The sequence below is a fragment of the Drosophila takahashii genome, chromosome X (assembly GCF_030179915.1).
Source record: "Drosophila takahashii strain IR98-3 E-12201 chromosome X, DtakHiC1v2, whole genome shotgun sequence".
NCBI classification, from domain to species: Eukaryota; Metazoa; Arthropoda; class Insecta; order Diptera; family Drosophilidae; genus Drosophila; species Drosophila takahashii.
This window is the reverse complement of record NC_091683.1, coordinates 19,480,553-19,498,988: the sequence shown is the minus strand read 5'-3', so window position 1 is coordinate 19,498,988 and position 18,436 is coordinate 19,480,553. Positions and strand designations below refer to the sequence as shown.

The following is an 18,436-nucleotide window of genomic DNA, read 5'->3' as shown; positions in this document are numbered from 1 at the left end:
TCCCCGAAACGACCCGTGTCCAAATCCTTGCAGCAGCATCGGCTTTTAATTGGACACCGAGGATGGCAAAAAGGAGCTGGCAGGCAGCAGCAGCAAGACATCTGAGGATTTGAGCCTTGGCTTCGGAATACGGAATACAGGACTCCAGGACTCCGGGACTCCGGGACTCGAGGGGCAAAGGAGCCAAGCGGGGGCAGCATCAGCACAATAATAAATAAGCGCAGGCATAAATGCGTGACATTATAATTGAAAACCAACAAAGCAGGTCAAGCAAAAGGCGCTGGCAAAGATGGTGTTTCTGTTTCTGCTTCTCAGATGCCTAATGTAATTCACAGATGCATTTGCTTGCAATTTTGGCAAGCTTCTTTTAACTAAGACTCATTGAGATGAGAGAGAGAAATGCAATGCTCAAATTAATTATGAAAAGGCCTTGTGCGCACCTACCAATTAAAAGGGGTAAATAAAATATTATCAAATAATTATTGAAAGAAGTTGTTGGCCCAACAATAAACCTAAATTAAATCGCATTATAGGGTAAAAAGGTTGTATAATGTTATTGTATACTATTTTAGATTGCTAATAATTCAATAAAGACAATAAAAATATCCCATCTCAAATAAAATCTAAACGTAAGCAAAATGTAAAAGTGTAAATGTAAATTTAAAACGTAGCTTGGGGCAACAGCAGCAAAAGCTACAATTTAATAGACAATTTATAATTACCTCATCAACAATAAGAAAAATAAAAAAAAATAATATAAAAATAAATAAATAAATCTAAAGAAATAATTTAAAAAAATATAAAAATAAATAATAGATTGATAAATTCTACTATAAGTGTTAAATTTGCTTTTTTGGTAAGCCCTGCTTTTAGTTGAATATAAATATGATTAACAAATATATTTTGAAAATGCATCCATTTAACATTTAAGAATAAGTAAAATATTCCAAAGTGGCATTTGATTGTCACGTAACAAATCCTGTTTGCTTTTCAAGGGAACTTCTTTAGTTTGGTTATGGTTACCATTGCATTTGGAAATAAAAAAATCGACTTTTTCGGTTGGAAAAAGGAGGGAAGATCTTTGACTGTCTCAACTAGATGACTTTTCAGAGCTTTGCCTATTGTAAAAATCGCACAGGAATGGCGGGGATTTGTTTGCCACTTGCTGGCGATAAATACATACATTTTTTACCAGATTCCTGGCTACCTTTTCGGCAAGTGCAGGAAGGTGGCAGAGTGCAGTTGTCAGTTGGAAAAGGATTCGCGACTCTGTCTCTGTTCCTCTCTCTATCTCTATCTCTTTCGCTATCTCCGTCTCCGTCTCGCTCGCTTTGTCTGAATCTATTCCCGTCCCATGCAATCGCATTACTTTGCGTTGCCTTCATCTAAAAGGATAAAGCAAAATAACAAATGCCAGCACAAACTCAAATAATGTACAGACAATTGTGTAAGCAGCCGGCAGGAGGAGTCCTGCCAGGACTAGGACTCCATCGTAAGTGAGCTCAGCTATTCACGTGTGTGTGTTACCGTGTGTGTGTGTGTGGAATCAGGACAATGGCAAAAGGAATCGCAAATGTGGCAGAAGGAACCGACGAGCTCAGCATGTGAGTCTGCGATATGGCTTAGCATCCACTTGAAACGGGAATCAAGCCGGGCATCAATGCCTTTAAATAAGCATGTGGAATATGCGGCCAACAGGACCTTCTCGTCCTTCTCCTCCTCTCTTGATCCTTTGGAGTCCTTGCCCACCGATGACGACATCGTCTGCCATTTGCAGCTAATCAATCAATTTTATTAGCCATTTTATTTAATTTACACAGAGGCCCAGACAGAAAGATTTACTCTTACTATTTTAGGAGTTTTTAAAGCTGCTGCTATCTATATGTTTTCTAAGAAGATATTTGTAGCCGAGATTTTTAATATGATTTAAGATAGTTAAAGTTCCAGGTATAATAATAAAATAAATTATTTAAAGAAAAATCCATTATAATAATATGATTCGTTTATCTCAGATTATCAGATTATCTAAATACATCTATAGTTACTTAAATTAAATCCGTTTTTGTGAAACGCAAATGTTATTTAAAAATAAGATATGTAACATATATTTTTGTAGCGATAAACTTTGCCAAAACAGTTCAACCATTATAAAATTGGATTGACAAGAAAACATAGACAGAGGAGTAAATCAATTTGGATGGATGCTGCGATTAGTGGACGGGTCGAGTTCGAATTCGAATGCTGGTTATTAAAAATCAAAAACTAAATCCGCAAATTGAAATCAAAACGAAAGCAATCAGTGCAGCTGGCCCCTGAATGAATGCAAACATATGCCAATAAATAAACCAAAGATGAAAATCAAAATCAAAATCAAAATTTCCAAATAAATAAATAAAATTTCAATTTACACTCTCCTTAAATTTCCCCACCCCTTGGGTGTTGCAGCTTCCATTTTCCATTTTCCAACTGACTCTTAACTGCCGACGTTCAAACGGTTTTCTTTTGGCCAACCCAGCAGTAACGGATTATTTCGGGGTAAACTACTGCGATAACCAACTGCCAAATGCCAGGAAGGTGGAATTCTGTTCTTTTTCTTTTCTTTTTTGGGAGAAAACTTTGCCTTGTAATATTCATAGGCCACAATTCTAATTACGCTAGTTGCATTCGAATGTTTGAAGTTTACACCAGTTAACAAACTGAAATGAAGAAAGCTCCGGAATAAATACTATTATGATTTCTCCTATTTTACTATTTTACTGATTTACAATTGGTTGTTTAAATATAAATTTCGTTGTTTCCTTCCTTACAATATGGCTTATTTTCAGCATAAAGGAACCGTATTGATTATGTGAAATAGCATTTACTTAAGTGTGAACGAATAGCATTCTGAGCCAAGTTAAGCTTAAACATACATTTGCAAGACGTGGAGAAATAGTTTGAAAAGCAATAAGTTGTGCTTGGTTTTTGGTTGCCCTTTCAGTCATGACCCGACAACAAAATGTGTAAGCTGTTTTAAAGTCCAGCCATGACTTCAGTATTTTGTACAAATAAGCATTTCTTAAAGAATGTCAAATTAATAGTTATAAAATAGAAAAGGAATTGAAGGAACTGATTGGTAGTTTCAGTGTATTTCTAAATTCATTATTTCATTATTTCCAAAATCAAGAAGAATTGCTCTTGATACACGATACTCAACTAAATAAGTGTAAGAGAGATGGAAATATGCAAGCGGCAAAGCAAGCAGTTGCTTCAAGTGGCGCCATCTACCAAAAAATTCTTTATTTTGCTTATAACTTTTTAATAAGACTACCGATTTTAGAAATTTCTTTAACATTGCATAGGTATTGATAAACCAAACATTTTTACAAAATCTGTAAAAAGTTTAAAGAAAAAATACAATAATCAGCGACATTTTCTCTTGATTTTTTCGTTCTCTAGTTTTCGCAGTGTACAACCGATTCATAAATTCTTTCGTTCTTTGCCCCCAAAATGCTCCAATTTCCGAATGACTTGGATGCGAGTTCGGGGTTAAGCTGGCGAAGTTTATTCAAGTTTCGCAAGTTGTGTCTGGCGCACTGCTAATTTCTCCGATGCCTGCAATGTTAACTACAGCGAGGCGATGGAGCAACTGCCAGGGTCATAACTCACCGGCCAGCTAACTGTGGCAGCTGCAACAAGATGGAGGAGAAAATAAATAGGAAATAAATAAAAAAGCAAGGCGAATAAAACAAACATCTTTAACTGGATAAGTGATAAAAACGAAGCCAGTAAATGGAATTATTCGCGCGGGGTGAGGAGGAGCAGGAAGTCCTCCAAGGAGAGGTCCTCAATTGCCGGTTGGGAGTGGGTGAAATGGGTGGTTGGACTCTCCCTCCAGGATAATTCCAGAGAGACTTCTCCCCCGGAGGTCAATGCATTAGAGAACCTGCTCTGCTCTGTTCTGTTCTGCGGTTGCAGCTCTTTAAATTGCAATGTCCTGGCCGAAGGACACTTCATTAATGATCGACTGCCAGTGCACCGGTTCAGTTGCTCTTCCTCTTCCGCTTCCACTTCCTCTTCCTGCCACCCTGCATCCTGCCTTCCTTTTGCCATGTGCAACTGGCAATCTGCTACATCCCTGGCAAGGTGGCTAAACGAGTCCGAGACGCATCCTTTAATTTAATTGCAACTTTGGCCATTTGCCAGTGGCCCATGTATCCACTGTCCAGTTTCCAGTTACCAGTTACCAGTTAGCAGTGTGTGCTGGTGTGTGCATTCCTTATCTTTTCACCCAAATGCCTGTGCAGAATGTCACTAATCAAATTATGGGATGTTTGTTAACCAAGACCCGGCTGTTAAAAACGTTGACTCCGGGCGAGGACAATGAGCGAGCAATGATGATGAGCAGATTGATAAGAGGGGCAGTTGGACTGGCATGTCCATGTCCATGTCCATGTCCACCTGGTCATCTGGTCACTGCTAACTGACCGGAGTGCAAGCCGATAATAAAACCACAAAGGCCCCACTCAAATTGCATCCAGAAATACGCATAAATGTACGAATATATTTGCGAGATGCCTGTGAGACGCTTTTCCTCGACTACTTTCGAGCGTCTGGGATTTCCCACAGCTCCTCAGCTCCACAGCTCCTCGGCAACGAGAAACAGATGCACAAGACGCCTCAGACGCCCCAGACAGCCTTTGGCCCCGAAAATGGATCAGACTTGTCTGGGGGGTTGAGAGGGGGATTGAGAAGGGGGCCACCTCCTCCGACGGCTTTGGCAGGCCAAAATTTGTGGCTGTCAACGACACTGCCAAAAACCCACTGCCCCGTCTCCTCCAAAATCCACCCCCCCCCCCACCTCCTCCAGGCTCGAAGGAGGCGTGCAACAAGGCAGAGACTACCGAGACCACTGAGACAACTGAGACTGCCAGACGAAGACCTTTGTCTAAGCATCTTATCTTGGCCATATTCTGTTGAAAGCCAAGTGCGTAACCTCCCACCATGTCGGCTAAAATCTGCCTAAAGAGGGCTCAGTTTCCCCTTTGGCTTGTGGATCTGCATCTCCGAATGGCTCGCACATTGAATATCTATTATGGGTGATTTTAAAGACTTTCACAAGCCATCTTTCTGATAAGACATTAATCTGGACTTAATTTTTTTTACCCCTTATAAAAAATGCAAAAATTTAATTTTCCCAAAATTGATAACGTCTTATAAGTTTTTTTGCCGGAACAAAGGAAATAATAGGCCAAACATGGAATGGCATACCTTGTTGAACTCGTAGCTTAATTCCAAATCGATTTGCGTTAAAATCTGGACATTTTAATTTTTTGCCATTTTTAGCAAAAAATCCATCATGATTATCACCCTTATAAAAAATGCAAAAATTGGTCAAAAATTAAATTTTCCCAAAAGTGGTGATAAAATATCAGTTCTTTTGCCGAAACAAAGGAAATAATAGCCCAAATATGGAATGTCATACCTTGTTGGAATTGTAGTTTAGCTCTGAATCGATTTGCGGCATGATGGTACCCCTTAATAAAAAGTGCGAAAATTGGCGAAAAAGTAAATTTTCCCAAAAGTGATGATAAAATATCAGTTTTGTTGCCGACAGAAGGGCCATTCTTAGCAATGAATTGGAATTGAAATATTAGATATCATACGGAATGATGATCTAGAGTATTCTATGGTATTTATAAAATGGAAAAAAGTTACGAGTATTTTTGTATTCTTTTGCAAATTTCCCTATTATTATTATTAATTCAACACTCTGAAGTACCGTATTTCCTCTTCTACAAGGCTAATTGCTAGAATGCCCCAAAACTCATTGTTCAGCTTAACCCTCGAACAATCAACGACTTTGATAAATTCGTCTGAATGCCTTCTCGAAAAAAAGAATGGAGAAAAACCAGTAAGAAAGAAAGATGAAAATCAAAAGACAGGACTAAGCCCCGACTTGTTGGCATATTTTCTGGCCCTTGGCTTTGGGCCCCTTTCCATATGAGTGTGAAGATGTGTGTGCGGGGACGGGGGTCGTGTTTATTGGTGTTTCTGGCTAAATAATTGGGCAAAGGTCAAAGGTTGCAGCACACATTTTTTGAAGGAGCTCACACGACGACCAGAGGTTTGGGTCGATCGCATAATTCAATCATTTAGTCAAATAATCAATCATTCAAGTGAATCATTAATTAATTCAGCATCAACCATTTGGCTTTGACCCCAAACCAAGCTCCCTAGGAAAACACTTTGCCGCAGCAGCTTTGTGGGTCCAAAAAGGGGGCGAGATGGGATGAGATGAGAAATGGGGCAAATTGGGCTGTGGGTGAGTGGTGGTGGTGGTTAGTGGGTCAGAGCAGCCTGGGTTTCGTCCTGACGCCAATCTGGGTCCTTGGCCGGGTCGTGTGTATTTGTAATTAACTGTTATTTAATACGATTTGCTTGATTTCGCCGGATGATGGGAAACAAAACTGTTGAGGCATCCCCAAGAGGATTCAGATTCAGTCCCAACTGCGGTTATCCGCACCACATCCTGCCTGCCCCTGAACCCTGGGATATTTTAAGCACCGATTTAATTTGCCAAACTTCCTGACGCCTTCGCCTTTCGGCCTCATCATTTGTTTGCCAGCCCAGGCGGTTCGTTTGTTTGTTTGTTTGTTTGTTTGCCCCACCCCGACTCTGTCTGTTTGCCATTGATAAATGTTTGCCGGGCCCGATGTTCGTTAATGATGACACTTCTTATTGTCAACTCGGTGACTCGGACTCACTTGGTGATTTGTCAGCCATAAGCGGCCGAGTCCTGGCCCATCCTCGCTGGCATCTTGACAGGTGAAGTCATGGGGGCCTTGGTCATTCGCTGGTCCAGCTGATTAAGCCATTTGATTCGATTCGAATCGATTTGAGTTGAGCCGAGTGACTCACGCCCGAGCTGTTGAATGACACCACAACAAAGTTGATACGGGGCCACCAAGGACATGCCGAACTACTTACAACTTCAATGACAAAGACGATGACGATGACGTTGGCGAAAACAAAAGGCATTTCAAAGCAAGCAAACGGAATTCGACAGACTAATATCCAGTAATTATAATAAAAAGAAATTAATATCTGATATTATGTAAAAAGAATTCCTTAATGGAACTTAAGGAATACTTTCTTGAAAGGTAATCGATTACATTTTTAGTATTTAAACAGGATCCTCTATTTATTTGAAACTACATGCTCTAAGTTCTAAGTTCTATTCCATTAAAGTCCCATTTTAATACTTTATTGAAAGGTATTCGATTAAATTTTAAATATTTTAACAGGATCCTCAAATTATTTGAAATTACTTCCTCTAAGTTCTAAGTTCTGTTCCATTCAAGTCCAATTTTAATACCTTCTTGAAAAGTAATCGATTAAATTTTTAGTATTTCAACAGAATCCTCTATTTATTTGAAACTACTTGCTCTTAGTTCTAAGTTCTATTCCATTAAAGTCCCATTTTAATACTTTATTGAAAGGTATTCGATTACATTTTAAGTATTTTAACAGGATCCTCAAATTCTTTGAAATTACTTCCTCTAAGTTCTAAGTTCTATTCCATTAAAGTCCCATTTTAATACTTTCTTAAAAGGTAATCGTTTAAATATATTTTTAGTATTTCAAACGGGATCCTCTATTTATTCTGATATTACTTGCTCTAAGTTCTGAGTTCCTTTCCTCTTTGTTTACCCTGCGATGGAGATGAAAATCAAAATGCTTGCTTAGCCCCCAACTAATCCTCCCGGGGTGCCGGCGGTGCTGGGACAACAGGGTACTCCTGGAAAACAGGTTATAAAAACATGTGTAACTAGACGACTTACAAGGATCACGCACTCCAGTGACACTTAATGCCGCCACGTCGACGCCGGAGGAAGAAAGGAGGGCGGGTTGGAAAGGGCAGGGATGATGAGAGGAGGCCAAATGTCAGCAACTAACACAGACAAACGCAATTAGCTTTTAGCCATCATAACATTATGAACGGCAGGCGACAGGCAACGAAGGAGACGACGACGACGATGTCGTCTGAATGCTAACTGCTAATGACAAGGATGTGGACGACAAGGACGACGAGGAGGGAATCCGGTGGCTGAAACCGAAACTAGGGATAGTCCTTTTTCGACGCGGGGAGGGGTGTAAAAAGGAGGAGCTGCGATGCGATGCGGTTAGGATGAATACCGAGCGAGCTGTGCGCATTATGTTGAGTTAGAGGCAGCAGGACGAAGGACTAAGGACGAAGGACTCGGTACTCGGGACTCAGGCAAAGCTCACGGATGGCACGCGGCTGCCAACAATGCTGTTAACTTGTGTCGAGATTAAAATAAGGACACTCGGAGAGCTGCAAAAAGCCAGAGACCTAGTCCTGCTCCTCCTTCGCATCCTGATCCCCATCTCCATCCCCATCCCCATCCCCATCCTCCACCGGATGGACGTGCCCTCAACACGCAGCCAAAGTCACAGTTCGCAGTCGTCGCTGGAAGTTGACTCGCATGAGTTGCGAGCTGAAGCTTTGTTTATTATGCCAATGGTACTGGTTACTGGTTACTGGTGGGTAGTGGGTAGTGGGCTTTATGCAGTTGCCTTTCGAGTGGGGCCAAAGTGTCCTGCGGTTGAATTGGATAATTCCATCCAACCAGGGGGCCCTCATCATCCAGTTGGCTTCGAAAAATTACTGCGTAAATGATGATATGAGATTTGGAGCATTTCTGCGGCATCATTCAACGGAAGCGGATACACGAGGAGTCGCTTTTGCTGGCTGTTCTGTTCTGTTCTGTTCTGATGTTGTCGCCACCGGAAGGAAGTTATTTAACGCATACCCACACACACATAGCCACAAGGGATGAGGGGATTATGTGGCACGATAATCATATTACGATTACGTCGCGTAAAATTTGCCCCACTGTCGGTCGGATGAGTGAATGAGTGAGGTTTAAGTGGAAGTTACCGGTTACAGCCGTACTTTAGATGGGTATGTGCCAGATATGTGAGAGAATGGAGAGAGCACAGCATCAAATAATTATCCACATGAAGAATGTGGAGGAGGGGAAGGTACCGAAATTATGACATGCCAAATTTAAACGAGGGAAGCGAGGGAAGGACCTCCCCCCCACAGCCTTTTTCTCATAATTGTTTAATTTTATTTCATTGACTGTCGAGGAACCTCGCTCTCTTTTTTTTTTTTTTTTTTGGAAAGCCTGTCACTGTCGCCAATCGTCGTCAACGTCGAGCTCCCATTCCCATTTCTTCTCGGGTTTGTAGATGAGGATGAGGAGGTGGATGGGGAATGGTGGCTCGGGAACGAGATGCGGATCGCTTAGCATTAATGTCTTTCATTTATTGTCATTGTTGTTAATGTTTTTTGTGCTGTGCATGGGAAAAAAGCATTTGCATTTAAGCGCTGCCAGTGGAAGGGGTTTCTCTGGTGGGTTTTTCGCCTGGTTAGCGAGTGGATGGTAGGGTTTTTCTGTGGCCGGAGCACAGATTTTGCTTGGATGATTTTTATTGCTCGTTTGTAGTAAATTTGGTGTGTAATTAGAGAGAAAAGGGTTATTATGTTCGTTAACGCAGTGAGCTCCATTCCCGCTTCTGCAGGCAGCACGGATTCCGGCTTTAAACTGGATTACTGCCATGGGATGAGGATGGGGATAAGGATGAGAATGAGGAGGAGCACTGGGGAATTTTAGGCGACACAATGCCGACCAAAGAGGCACCACAAAGCGACTGCCTCTGACGACCGGAAGGCCTCGGAACAGGCTGAAAAGAAAGCGAAACAGCTGAACTACTGAACTGCTGCAAAAAACTGCACCGAGACCGAAACTGAAACAGAAATTAAATTGTGGTTCGCCAAAGTGGTCCTGGCTAGGTCCTGACTAGGTCCTGGCCGGGTCCTTCCTGGCCTGCTCCTGGGTCAAGGGAATGCGAGTGAAAATGGCAATGGAAATGGAAATGGGAACGGGCGAAAGTTCGTAGTGAATGTGTAGTTTGCCCTAGGGGTATATTAGTTGAGTGGGTTGTGGGCACCACTTCTCACCTAATCATATAAAACTAGAATAAATAAATAGCAAAGAAGATAAACCTGAACAAAAAAGTGCATTAATTAAGATAATATTTTATTTCTAGCTTGAACTTTAATTTTAAGACATTTTTATAGTATTAAGAAAATTAAATTAAATTTTTAATTTTTTTGATTTGAGAAACCCCATTTAATTTCGGTTCAATTTCAGAAATTAAATTCTTGGCTAATTTAAAAAAATTGGGAAAAAACTATTATATTTTTGCATTACTAACAAACTATACCTACTTTTATTCTAGTTCACATATTTCTTTCTAAGCAACAAAAAAACCCCTGATAAATAACTAAAATAGATGAGCAAAAACTAATTGACTCGCGGGCGCTCACTGTAGTCGTCGTGGAAAAAGTTTGGAACTGAAAAACAAGGAATTAAATTAAATGTGTTCTCGCCGCCATCGATATGATAATTACTCTCATAATAATTTATATCAATTTATAAATTTTATTAAAGCCCCGTTTGCTGTCTGGTAATTTGTGCCTGCCCTATTAAGTGGCTTGCTTGGTACGCTGCGGTCGATCCCCTTCATCCCCCTCGACCGGATGTCCTTGCAGTGGGATGAAGGGGGATGAAGGAGGCGGAGGAGGAAGAGGGGCGTGTCGCCTGGCCCAGATGAGAGTGATACAATGATAACGACGGCAGTTGGACTCCGTTTTTATTTGTTGCATTTTTAGTCCTGGCCATGGAAATAAAATTTCAAATGTAACTTTGCTGCGGTAGCCAGTTGGTGCATGCGTGTATGTGTGTGTCCTATGTGTGTCCTGTTTGTGTCCTTTTGGCAGTCAGTGTGCATGTGGAGCGCGGCCTGCGGCCTGTGACGATTCCGCAGTTAGCCGGTCTGCGATTGCAGCTCCATCTTGGCCCTGTCTCCGTGGCCCTGTCTCCGTGGCCCCGTCTCCTTTCCGTTTCGAAGACCTTTGCCTTCGCCTTTAAGGGCATTGCAGTTGGCATAAAATTTAATTCGCCGTCCTGGGAGGAAGCGCCCAGGACATTACGTGCCGGCAGCATTGCTTCCTGCCACTGCTCCCATCTCGAACTACCCGAAACGAAGCGAAAACCAAAGCAAACCCAAACCAAAACCAATCCCAGTCGCAGTTGCCGGGCAAAGCCATTCCAGCACGCATAGAAACAAGTTCGGAATCTCTACGGGAGGCAGTCAGACAGCCGGAGGCACATAGCATATAGAATATATAGAGAGAGGGTCGGGATCGGAATCGGAACCCAAATCGGGATCAATGATGGCTGGCGAAGCGGCCAAGTTAAAGCGGGACTGCTCCTCGGCGACCCAGAAGGAAAAGAAAACGGAATGCCCCACGTTGGGCGCCATTTTCCTGAACGAGGAGGCAGAGCTGTCCAGTAGCTCGGTTAGCAGTGAGCCAACCAGCTCTGGAGAAACAGATAGCGAAGGTGATGCCGATGGGATTCCGAGTCTAAAGATATGTAATTCCGTTCTTAGCCAACAGCACATCCGATCCAGATGCGAACGCCAAAGTGGACGATGATCCTCAGGTGAGCCTGTACAGTCCGCTGGCTGGGGATTCGGACAACGAACTGGACGAGGTGGAGGTCTTCTGCGAAGAGACCATCTCCCTGCTGGCCCACGAGATCCTCTGCTGCGAGGGTGACAGCGATTCGGAGGCGGAGACGGAGACAGAGACCGATGGCGAGGACACCGACGAGGCCAAGGACAATGACAAGCTGGAGGAGATCCTGGAGTACGGCCTGCACAATCCCTACCAGCTCATGTTCAGCGAGGAGGACGACGAGGAGGAGACCCCAGATGAAAGTCCCAAGACGGAGGACAGCTTGCCGATCCTGCTGGACGAGGATCAACCCAGCGAGGAGAAGCCCGAGGTGAACCAGGCAGGTGCTTTCTACTAAAGAAAATCTGGGTTACTGCAGGTGGTTTTCACATTTCTACCATTCACAAGCTTCGAATAAAATTCAGTGGGGTATTTTGTGGCCTTCCAAATTATAGCTAAACCATTAATAGTGTCCCCGCAATTGTTAAAATTTTCATTTTTTTAAGTCGGTAGTACTTTCAATTATTTTTGAAACCAATTGTCGGGGCAATTCATTTTTCCATTTTATTTCTAGCTGAATATTTATTTATTCATGCAAATTTACATGCATTGTTTTATGCATAAGCTCCACCAACGACCTAAAGCTCTAAAAGTGTGACTCCCCAAGGGCGTTGAAGTCTAGTCTATTGTATGAATAAATAGTATCGGTTGATCCTCGTATTATTGCGAATATTTCCTGATATGAATCATGTTAATCCTACGCCTCAAATGTTTTGGAACTATATTTATTTTGGAACTATATTTAAAATTTTAAAATGTATGTTTTTCAATATAGATATTTTTAAACAACTTTTAAATTTCTAATAATTATTTCTTCATTATATATTTGTAATTATAAAGTTTAGAAAATAAATTCTTGTTTTAAGCGATTATTGCCGAAATTTGTTGTGGTTCCCAAGTTTAATCCTAATAAATTCTTGATTTATTTATTTTTTGGCGGTGCCATAAAGTTTCTTCACAGCCTTGCGATCCCTTTTGGGTCCCTTTTCACGTTGTCACTCACCTGTTCACACTCAAAGTGGCTGGATGGTCGCTCAGGACACCTGAGGGAGATGCAGATCCTGATGGCAATGGTGATGGCGACTGTGACTGCAACTGCGACTGTGACTGCAAGTGCGACTGTGTGACTTCAACATTCAACAAAATGCTGACAGGCAACAGGCGGACTGAAATGCCTTTCCCTCGGCGGCTGGCATTTAGTATTTAATATTTCGCCTCTCGGTTATGGTTCTTTAAATCCCACAGCCCCTCACTGTTTGCCATTTGCCATTTGCATGGGGCTGGTCCTTAATTGCAAACTGGCAGCAGCAATTGCTGGGCAACTAAAAACTAGAAAACGACGACAAAGGATGAGAAAGCGATGCGAATGCGAATGGGAATGGGAATGGAAATGCAAAATGGCGAGTGGCAAAATGAAATACAACATCAGGCGGAAAGCGAATGCGAAATGTTTAGCAGTCTGCTGATGATGATGATGATTCCGCTTCCAATTCCGATTCCAAAGCCCATTCTGCATCCCATTGGCAGCCTCCTTTCGATTCGACTGCACTTATCGTAATCGGCGTTTCGGTGTTGGCTTTCAAATTGCCCGCGACCACGTCAAAGCGACCACAAAACTAGCTGAACCGTTGACCATCCTACCAACGGCAAATGACCGCAGGTCAGGTTTTAGCCAGCTACTGACGTGCTATCAGCCCGGTTTAGTTTGGTTTTGGGTTCGGTTCGGTTCGGTTGGGTTTGGGTTTTGGGTTTTAGTTTGGATTTGGCTCCATTTCGGATTGTTGTGTAGTTTAAAGCGTTTGCAACTGTTGCAGTTTGCAGGTGCCAAACAGAAACCAACAAAATCACTCACCTCACACAAACACACAACTAGGGAAGAGTGATAAGAAAAACAACAAGAAGAACAAAAAAAAAAAAGAACCCGAAAAACCAGATGGGGATCTCTGCTATCTGCTATCTCACACACACCGAACTTCGCTGCTCTAAACTATGAACTTTTTTATTCGAGGGGTCGCGTCAAGTTAGGACTTGTCGAGATTTGGCGAGAGATTTGCGGGCCACGCACGTGTCCGCATCCGCATCCGGTACCCGGTACTGATGTCAACAAGCTACCACACGCAACTAATTCAAAAAATCCAGCGAACGGATTACGGCCACCGTCCGAAGGAGTCGCCAATCGTGTGGCTCGCCGATTCCCGAGGAGGAAACCGAGGACCAGCCGAAGTGCTTCGGGTGCAGTTCGTTGATAATCGGCTAACCGATTCGTTTCTCATCGGTTGCAATCGGTTGGCTGGAAGCTTCAGTCCTCAGTCGTTCGGCGCCAGCGGAATGGTTCGCACGTGGCAAAGGGGGGTGGAAAAATTAAAGGACCCCCTTCTTCGTCCTGGCGACAGTATTAACGTGCTGTGCGCTTTATTTAAAAAAGCAGCTTAACCTGCTTTTGTGACCTTTTCCCTTTTGGCCAACACGTGGCCAACAAACCTCTCACATTTGTCCACCATTCACCAGCCATCGATGGAGATGGATAGACTGCCTCCGTCTGCCTCTTTCTGCGCCATGCGTGTTGATAAATGAGTTTTTATTTTGATTTTATTCACTGTTTGCCTTGTTTTTGCATATTCATTGAAGGGGCTTCTGATTCCGATTGCGATTCAGATACCCATTTTCGATTCCCTTGCTCCACCATCGGCGGCAAATCCTCTGCCACCTATTGCCTTCGGGCCAGGGCCGTGCTGAAATGGTTTTCAATTTATTAGCAATCAGTGGCATTAACAGCCGAATGCGACGCTGTTGCTCCCCAGCGGATACGGCCACTCGGATTATGGCCGGGTCAGTTGGACAGTCGGATAGTCAGAGTCAGATGGAAAGATAGGTAGATGGTAGGAAGCCAGTTGCCGGTGGCCAGTTGTCACTGATCATTGGGCTGAACGAAAAGGTGGGCCAAAATGCGATGAGTGTGTGAAAATATGGCAAACGAAATCCGAGATAATTTAAGTAATGGCATCAGGATCACTTAAGGAATTATTGGCTTCACTGTTTCTATCTAACGAAGCACCGGCTAAGGGTCTTCATTAAATATTCAATTGGTTATAAATAAGGGTTCTTTGCACACTGCCTTTAAATTATATAGCATTGTTAATCAATTATGACATTTGTTCCTATTTTATCGACTTAACAATAACAATGCCGATTGTATAATATGTCTTTAGTTAGTTTTAGTTTTGTAAACATCTCTAACATCATCAAAATAAAAAATAAAGTAAATAATTAAATATGACTTAAAATGACATTTGGAACATCTATAACATAAAGTGAATATGATATTAGGAAAAGTAGCTTTTATAAGAAAGACCTTACGAAATATAAACTTCAAGCTTCTAAATATTTGTTATTATTGTTTCATACTCATTTGGGATGAAAAAATATAATTTTCAGTTTAAGAAGTCCGAATTATCAGTTGATTAGTTACAAATAAAATAGGAAATAGTCATTGCAACTAACGGTGATTTTTCCCTGCACCATAAGCTTAAACTTCCAGCTACAGTGTACAATAAATAAATAAAATAAAATAAATTAACAAAATTATTTTTATATTTTTTCCACCAACCTAAATTTGTAAATGTAGTTTTAAGCTAAAAATGCAAATAAATGCAAAAAATATTTTTGAAATATATGTAATAATTATATAATTTACCTAAAATATTATTTCAAATAAGTTGAAAGTGTCTTGCGCTCGCCCTCCATTGGAACTGCTGACCCCCTAACCTTCCTAACCTTCAACTCAAGCCATTCATGATACACGCATATACCTCAGCTGCTTTTGTACTTCGATTCGGTTTGAGGTCCCCACGATCGGTTTTGCATTTATGCCATCCCGGGACTACAGGACTCGAGGACTCCAGGACTCTTGGCCCAATGTGCGGCCTAATGCGCTCAACCCGGAACCGCAGGGGCGGCAAATTGGTCAAGTCGGTTGCTGGCCACGTAGCCAGTGTCTTGCGGCTGCAATTCCCGTTACCAATCCAATGCCAATGGCAATGGATATGTAGATGTGGATGTGGCTGTGGATGTGAATGTGGATGTCGATGGCGATGCAAATGGCAGGAAATGCGTGATAACGACCGGCAGCACACATAGAAAATATTGAAAATTTGAATGAGGCACACGGACAGGAGAAGCGAGTCGATTCTCGAGATGGAAATGAATGCAGGACGAGGGGCAAAGCCATATCCTGGGCCTGACTCTGATGTCTTTGTCGCTGTGGATGCGGGGATATGAGGATGCGGGGATATGAGGATGTGGATGTTGTGAAAGTGTCGACACCAGTCCCGGCCAGGCCAAACACATGGCAAATGGCTCATGGCACATGGCACATGGCACATGGCAGACGCTTCTCGTCCAGTGTCCTGCCCCGGCCACGCCCACCCGCTTCGCCGCCCCCCGATAGTCCCACATTTCCACCAATCTTTCCCGCAGAAGCTTTCCCTGTTTGTGTCGCCGCCTAGTGTAAAGGAACGAGCATAAAGAACCGCAAAATCATGAAATGCAATAATGAAGGCTTCATGGTCGATCGCTCAAACACTCGCTCACACACACACTCGCACTCACACTAACACTCTCACTCACACTCTGATATAGTCACACACAAAAGAGGAGCTCAGGACGAAGGACGATGGGGATGCGGCTGATGCATAGGCAGCGAACCCAGCAAGCCTCTGGATGAGGGCCAGGCAAGACGTGCAATCGACACGACTGTCAATGCACTCGAAAAAATAATGGACACTTTGAATATCCAAAGGAATTAAGGTCCAAGATTTTCCGAAATTTATAAAAGCATTATCAAATTAAAAATATTTTAAAATTCAAAACAGATTATTATAACAAAACAAGTGCTTCGACTATCAGATATTCAGCTTAGCGAAGTGCGAGCGAGATGGAGATGTGCAAGCATAGCATGGCAAGGCGCCACCTAGCGTTCATTTCATTATTTGCTCATAACTTTTTAATGAATGGTCCGATTTAAAAATTGTTTGGCATGAACTTGGCTATTAATTTAGACTATTAATTTAGTTATTCGGTTCGACTCCGTTATAAAATTCAAAATAAAAACTGAGCCACCCTGAAGTCTTGGCTCTCTTCCTTCATTTTCCCTTCAATGACGGTAAATTTAATCATCATATCGTCTTCCCCGGAGGTAAACTCATCAAGGGACTTGACCATAATATATACATCCATTGTCGTGTCGTAATGACCTAGTGTTCCGACTTTTCCCTGTCGTTGGAGTTCTGTACCATTGGTCATCAGAGAGGTCTTGAAATAGAAGGCATCGGCATCCTCCTGCTCCCCAACGATGCGGCAAGATATGCAGAAAATCCAAGATTGGGGGCCAAACTCGGTCTTGAAAAGGGTGAGAACGAAGTGCCACCCATGACACGAAGTCATCATGAACCATCGTTCTGTGTCCTCCCGAGTTATACCATCCACCTCAAAGGCGATCTCGCTGCCCTCCTTAAGGACCACGTCGCTGTGGGCCTGAGTTCGATGCCGGCAGACGTCCATCAAGGGTCCCCTCCACGAGCAGTTGTTCTTCGAAAAAGGGCAGCAAAACGGCCGGAATTTGCAGAATAGCTCGTGCTCGGACTTGTCCGCAAATGGAAGCCGATCCAGACAGCCAAAGTCCGAGAAACGGCACGGAAAGATCACCTTCGAGGCCACCTTCTCCATTGAAAGGCTCCTGATATAGGTTAGCTCCACCCGGCAGATTGGGCATGTGCCAACCTTATCGCGGCAGTTGTTGCAAATCAGGTGACCATTTTCGCACTGCCATATCCGCTTCACCATGTAAACCAGACAAATGGGACACTCCAGCTGGGAGAGCAGGAATTCGTTTAGAGTTCCATCCCCTGCCGCCAATGATTGATTCGACATCTTAATCGCAATTATACAAGCTCGGAATTTGGGTAAAACACTTAAATTTTGTTATCTTGCAAAATATGTATAAAAGAGCTGACTGGTACGTACTTGATTGTAGAATGGAATACACAAAGTTACTGCGAAGTCTGGGCCTGCTCCGTAAAAAACAAGTGAGAACGAATGCCTAGACTACTAGATACCCGTTACTCAGCTTTAAAAAGTACAAAGCAACAAAGCGACACCTAGCGGGTACAACTTAAATTGCTTAAAACTGTTTAATTAAAGGGGCTTGAACATTTTTGGTTGGGTAGAGGGGTATTTATTAACAAATCAAATCTTATTTACACTTTTACAAAATCTTTAGAAACTCTACGAGTAACGGGTACAAAGAGTACAAACAAACTGTGCATAAAATTTTAAGGCAAGCAAGCAGTGCCGGAAAAAGCACTTGGGAATTACAAGGCCGCCTAGACTAAAAATGAATCAAATTAAGAAATGTTTTATCCTACATTCAAGTAAATCGACTTTTTTACAAAATCTTTGAAAACTCTACGAGTAACGGGTTCAAAGATTACAAAGATTTGTGCATATAATTTTAAGGGCAATGTGCAAGCAGTGACGGAAAAAGCACTTGGGAATTATAAGGACGCCTAGACTGAAAATTAATCAAATATAATTCCAATTTAAAAATGTTTTATCCCACATTTGAGTAAGTCGACTTTTTTCCCGAGTGCTGAATGCGGCAGTGTGTGCGTGAGAGTATCTACGAGCCACCGTTTGAGTGTGAGAGTGTGTCTGTCGGCACCACAAAGTTGCCATATTTAAAGCATAAAAGCAACATTTCCGTTTGTCGCATGCCGATGAAGCGAC

At 42.4% G+C, this 18,436-nt stretch overlaps 2 protein-coding genes across 2 annotated transcripts; one reads left to right on the top strand and one right to left on the bottom strand.

The window, feature by feature from the left end:
* The first annotated feature begins 11,173 nt into the window (after nt 1-11,173).
* Nucleotides 11,174-12,059, top strand: LOC108057299 (serine-aspartate repeat-containing protein F). The gene is made up of 2 exons (XM_070218767.1): nt 11,174-11,477; nt 11,527-12,059. Exons 1-2 carry the CDS (start codon nt 11,306-11,308, stop codon nt 11,949-11,951), a joined length of 597 nt encoding a protein of 198 aa, XP_070074868.1. The 5' UTR covers nt 11,174-11,305; the 3' UTR covers nt 11,952-12,059.
* Nucleotides 12,060-16,010: 3,951 nt separating this feature from the next.
* On the bottom strand, nt 16,011-17,581 carry LOC138913794 (probable E3 ubiquitin-protein ligase sinah). Its single transcript, XM_070218555.1, has 2 exons — nt 16,772-17,581; nt 16,011-16,154 (listed from the first exon to the last, which is right to left on the bottom strand). The coding sequence occupies exons 1-2, from the start codon at nt 17,579-17,581 to the stop codon at nt 16,011-16,013; spliced, it is 954 nt and encodes a 317-aa protein (XP_070074656.1).
* Between the last annotated feature and the right edge of the window lie 855 nt (nt 17,582-18,436).

Coding starts and splice junctions, on each gene's coding strand:
- LOC138913794 (XM_070218555.1), bottom strand. CDS start 17,581: ATGTCGAATCAATCATTGGCGGCAGGGGATGGAACTCTAAACGAATTC. Junction 16,155..16,771: donor AAGAGAGCCAAGACTTCAGG/GTGGCTCAGTTT, acceptor CCTTTACACTAG/GCGGCGACACAAACAGGGAA.
- LOC108057299 (XM_070218767.1), top strand. CDS start 11,306: ATGATGGCTGGCGAAGCGGCCAAGTTAAAGCGGGACTGCTCCTCGGCG. Junction 11,478..11,526: donor TGGAGAAACAGATAGCGAAG/GTGATGCCGATG, acceptor TTCCGTTCTTAG/CCAACAGCACATCCGATCCA.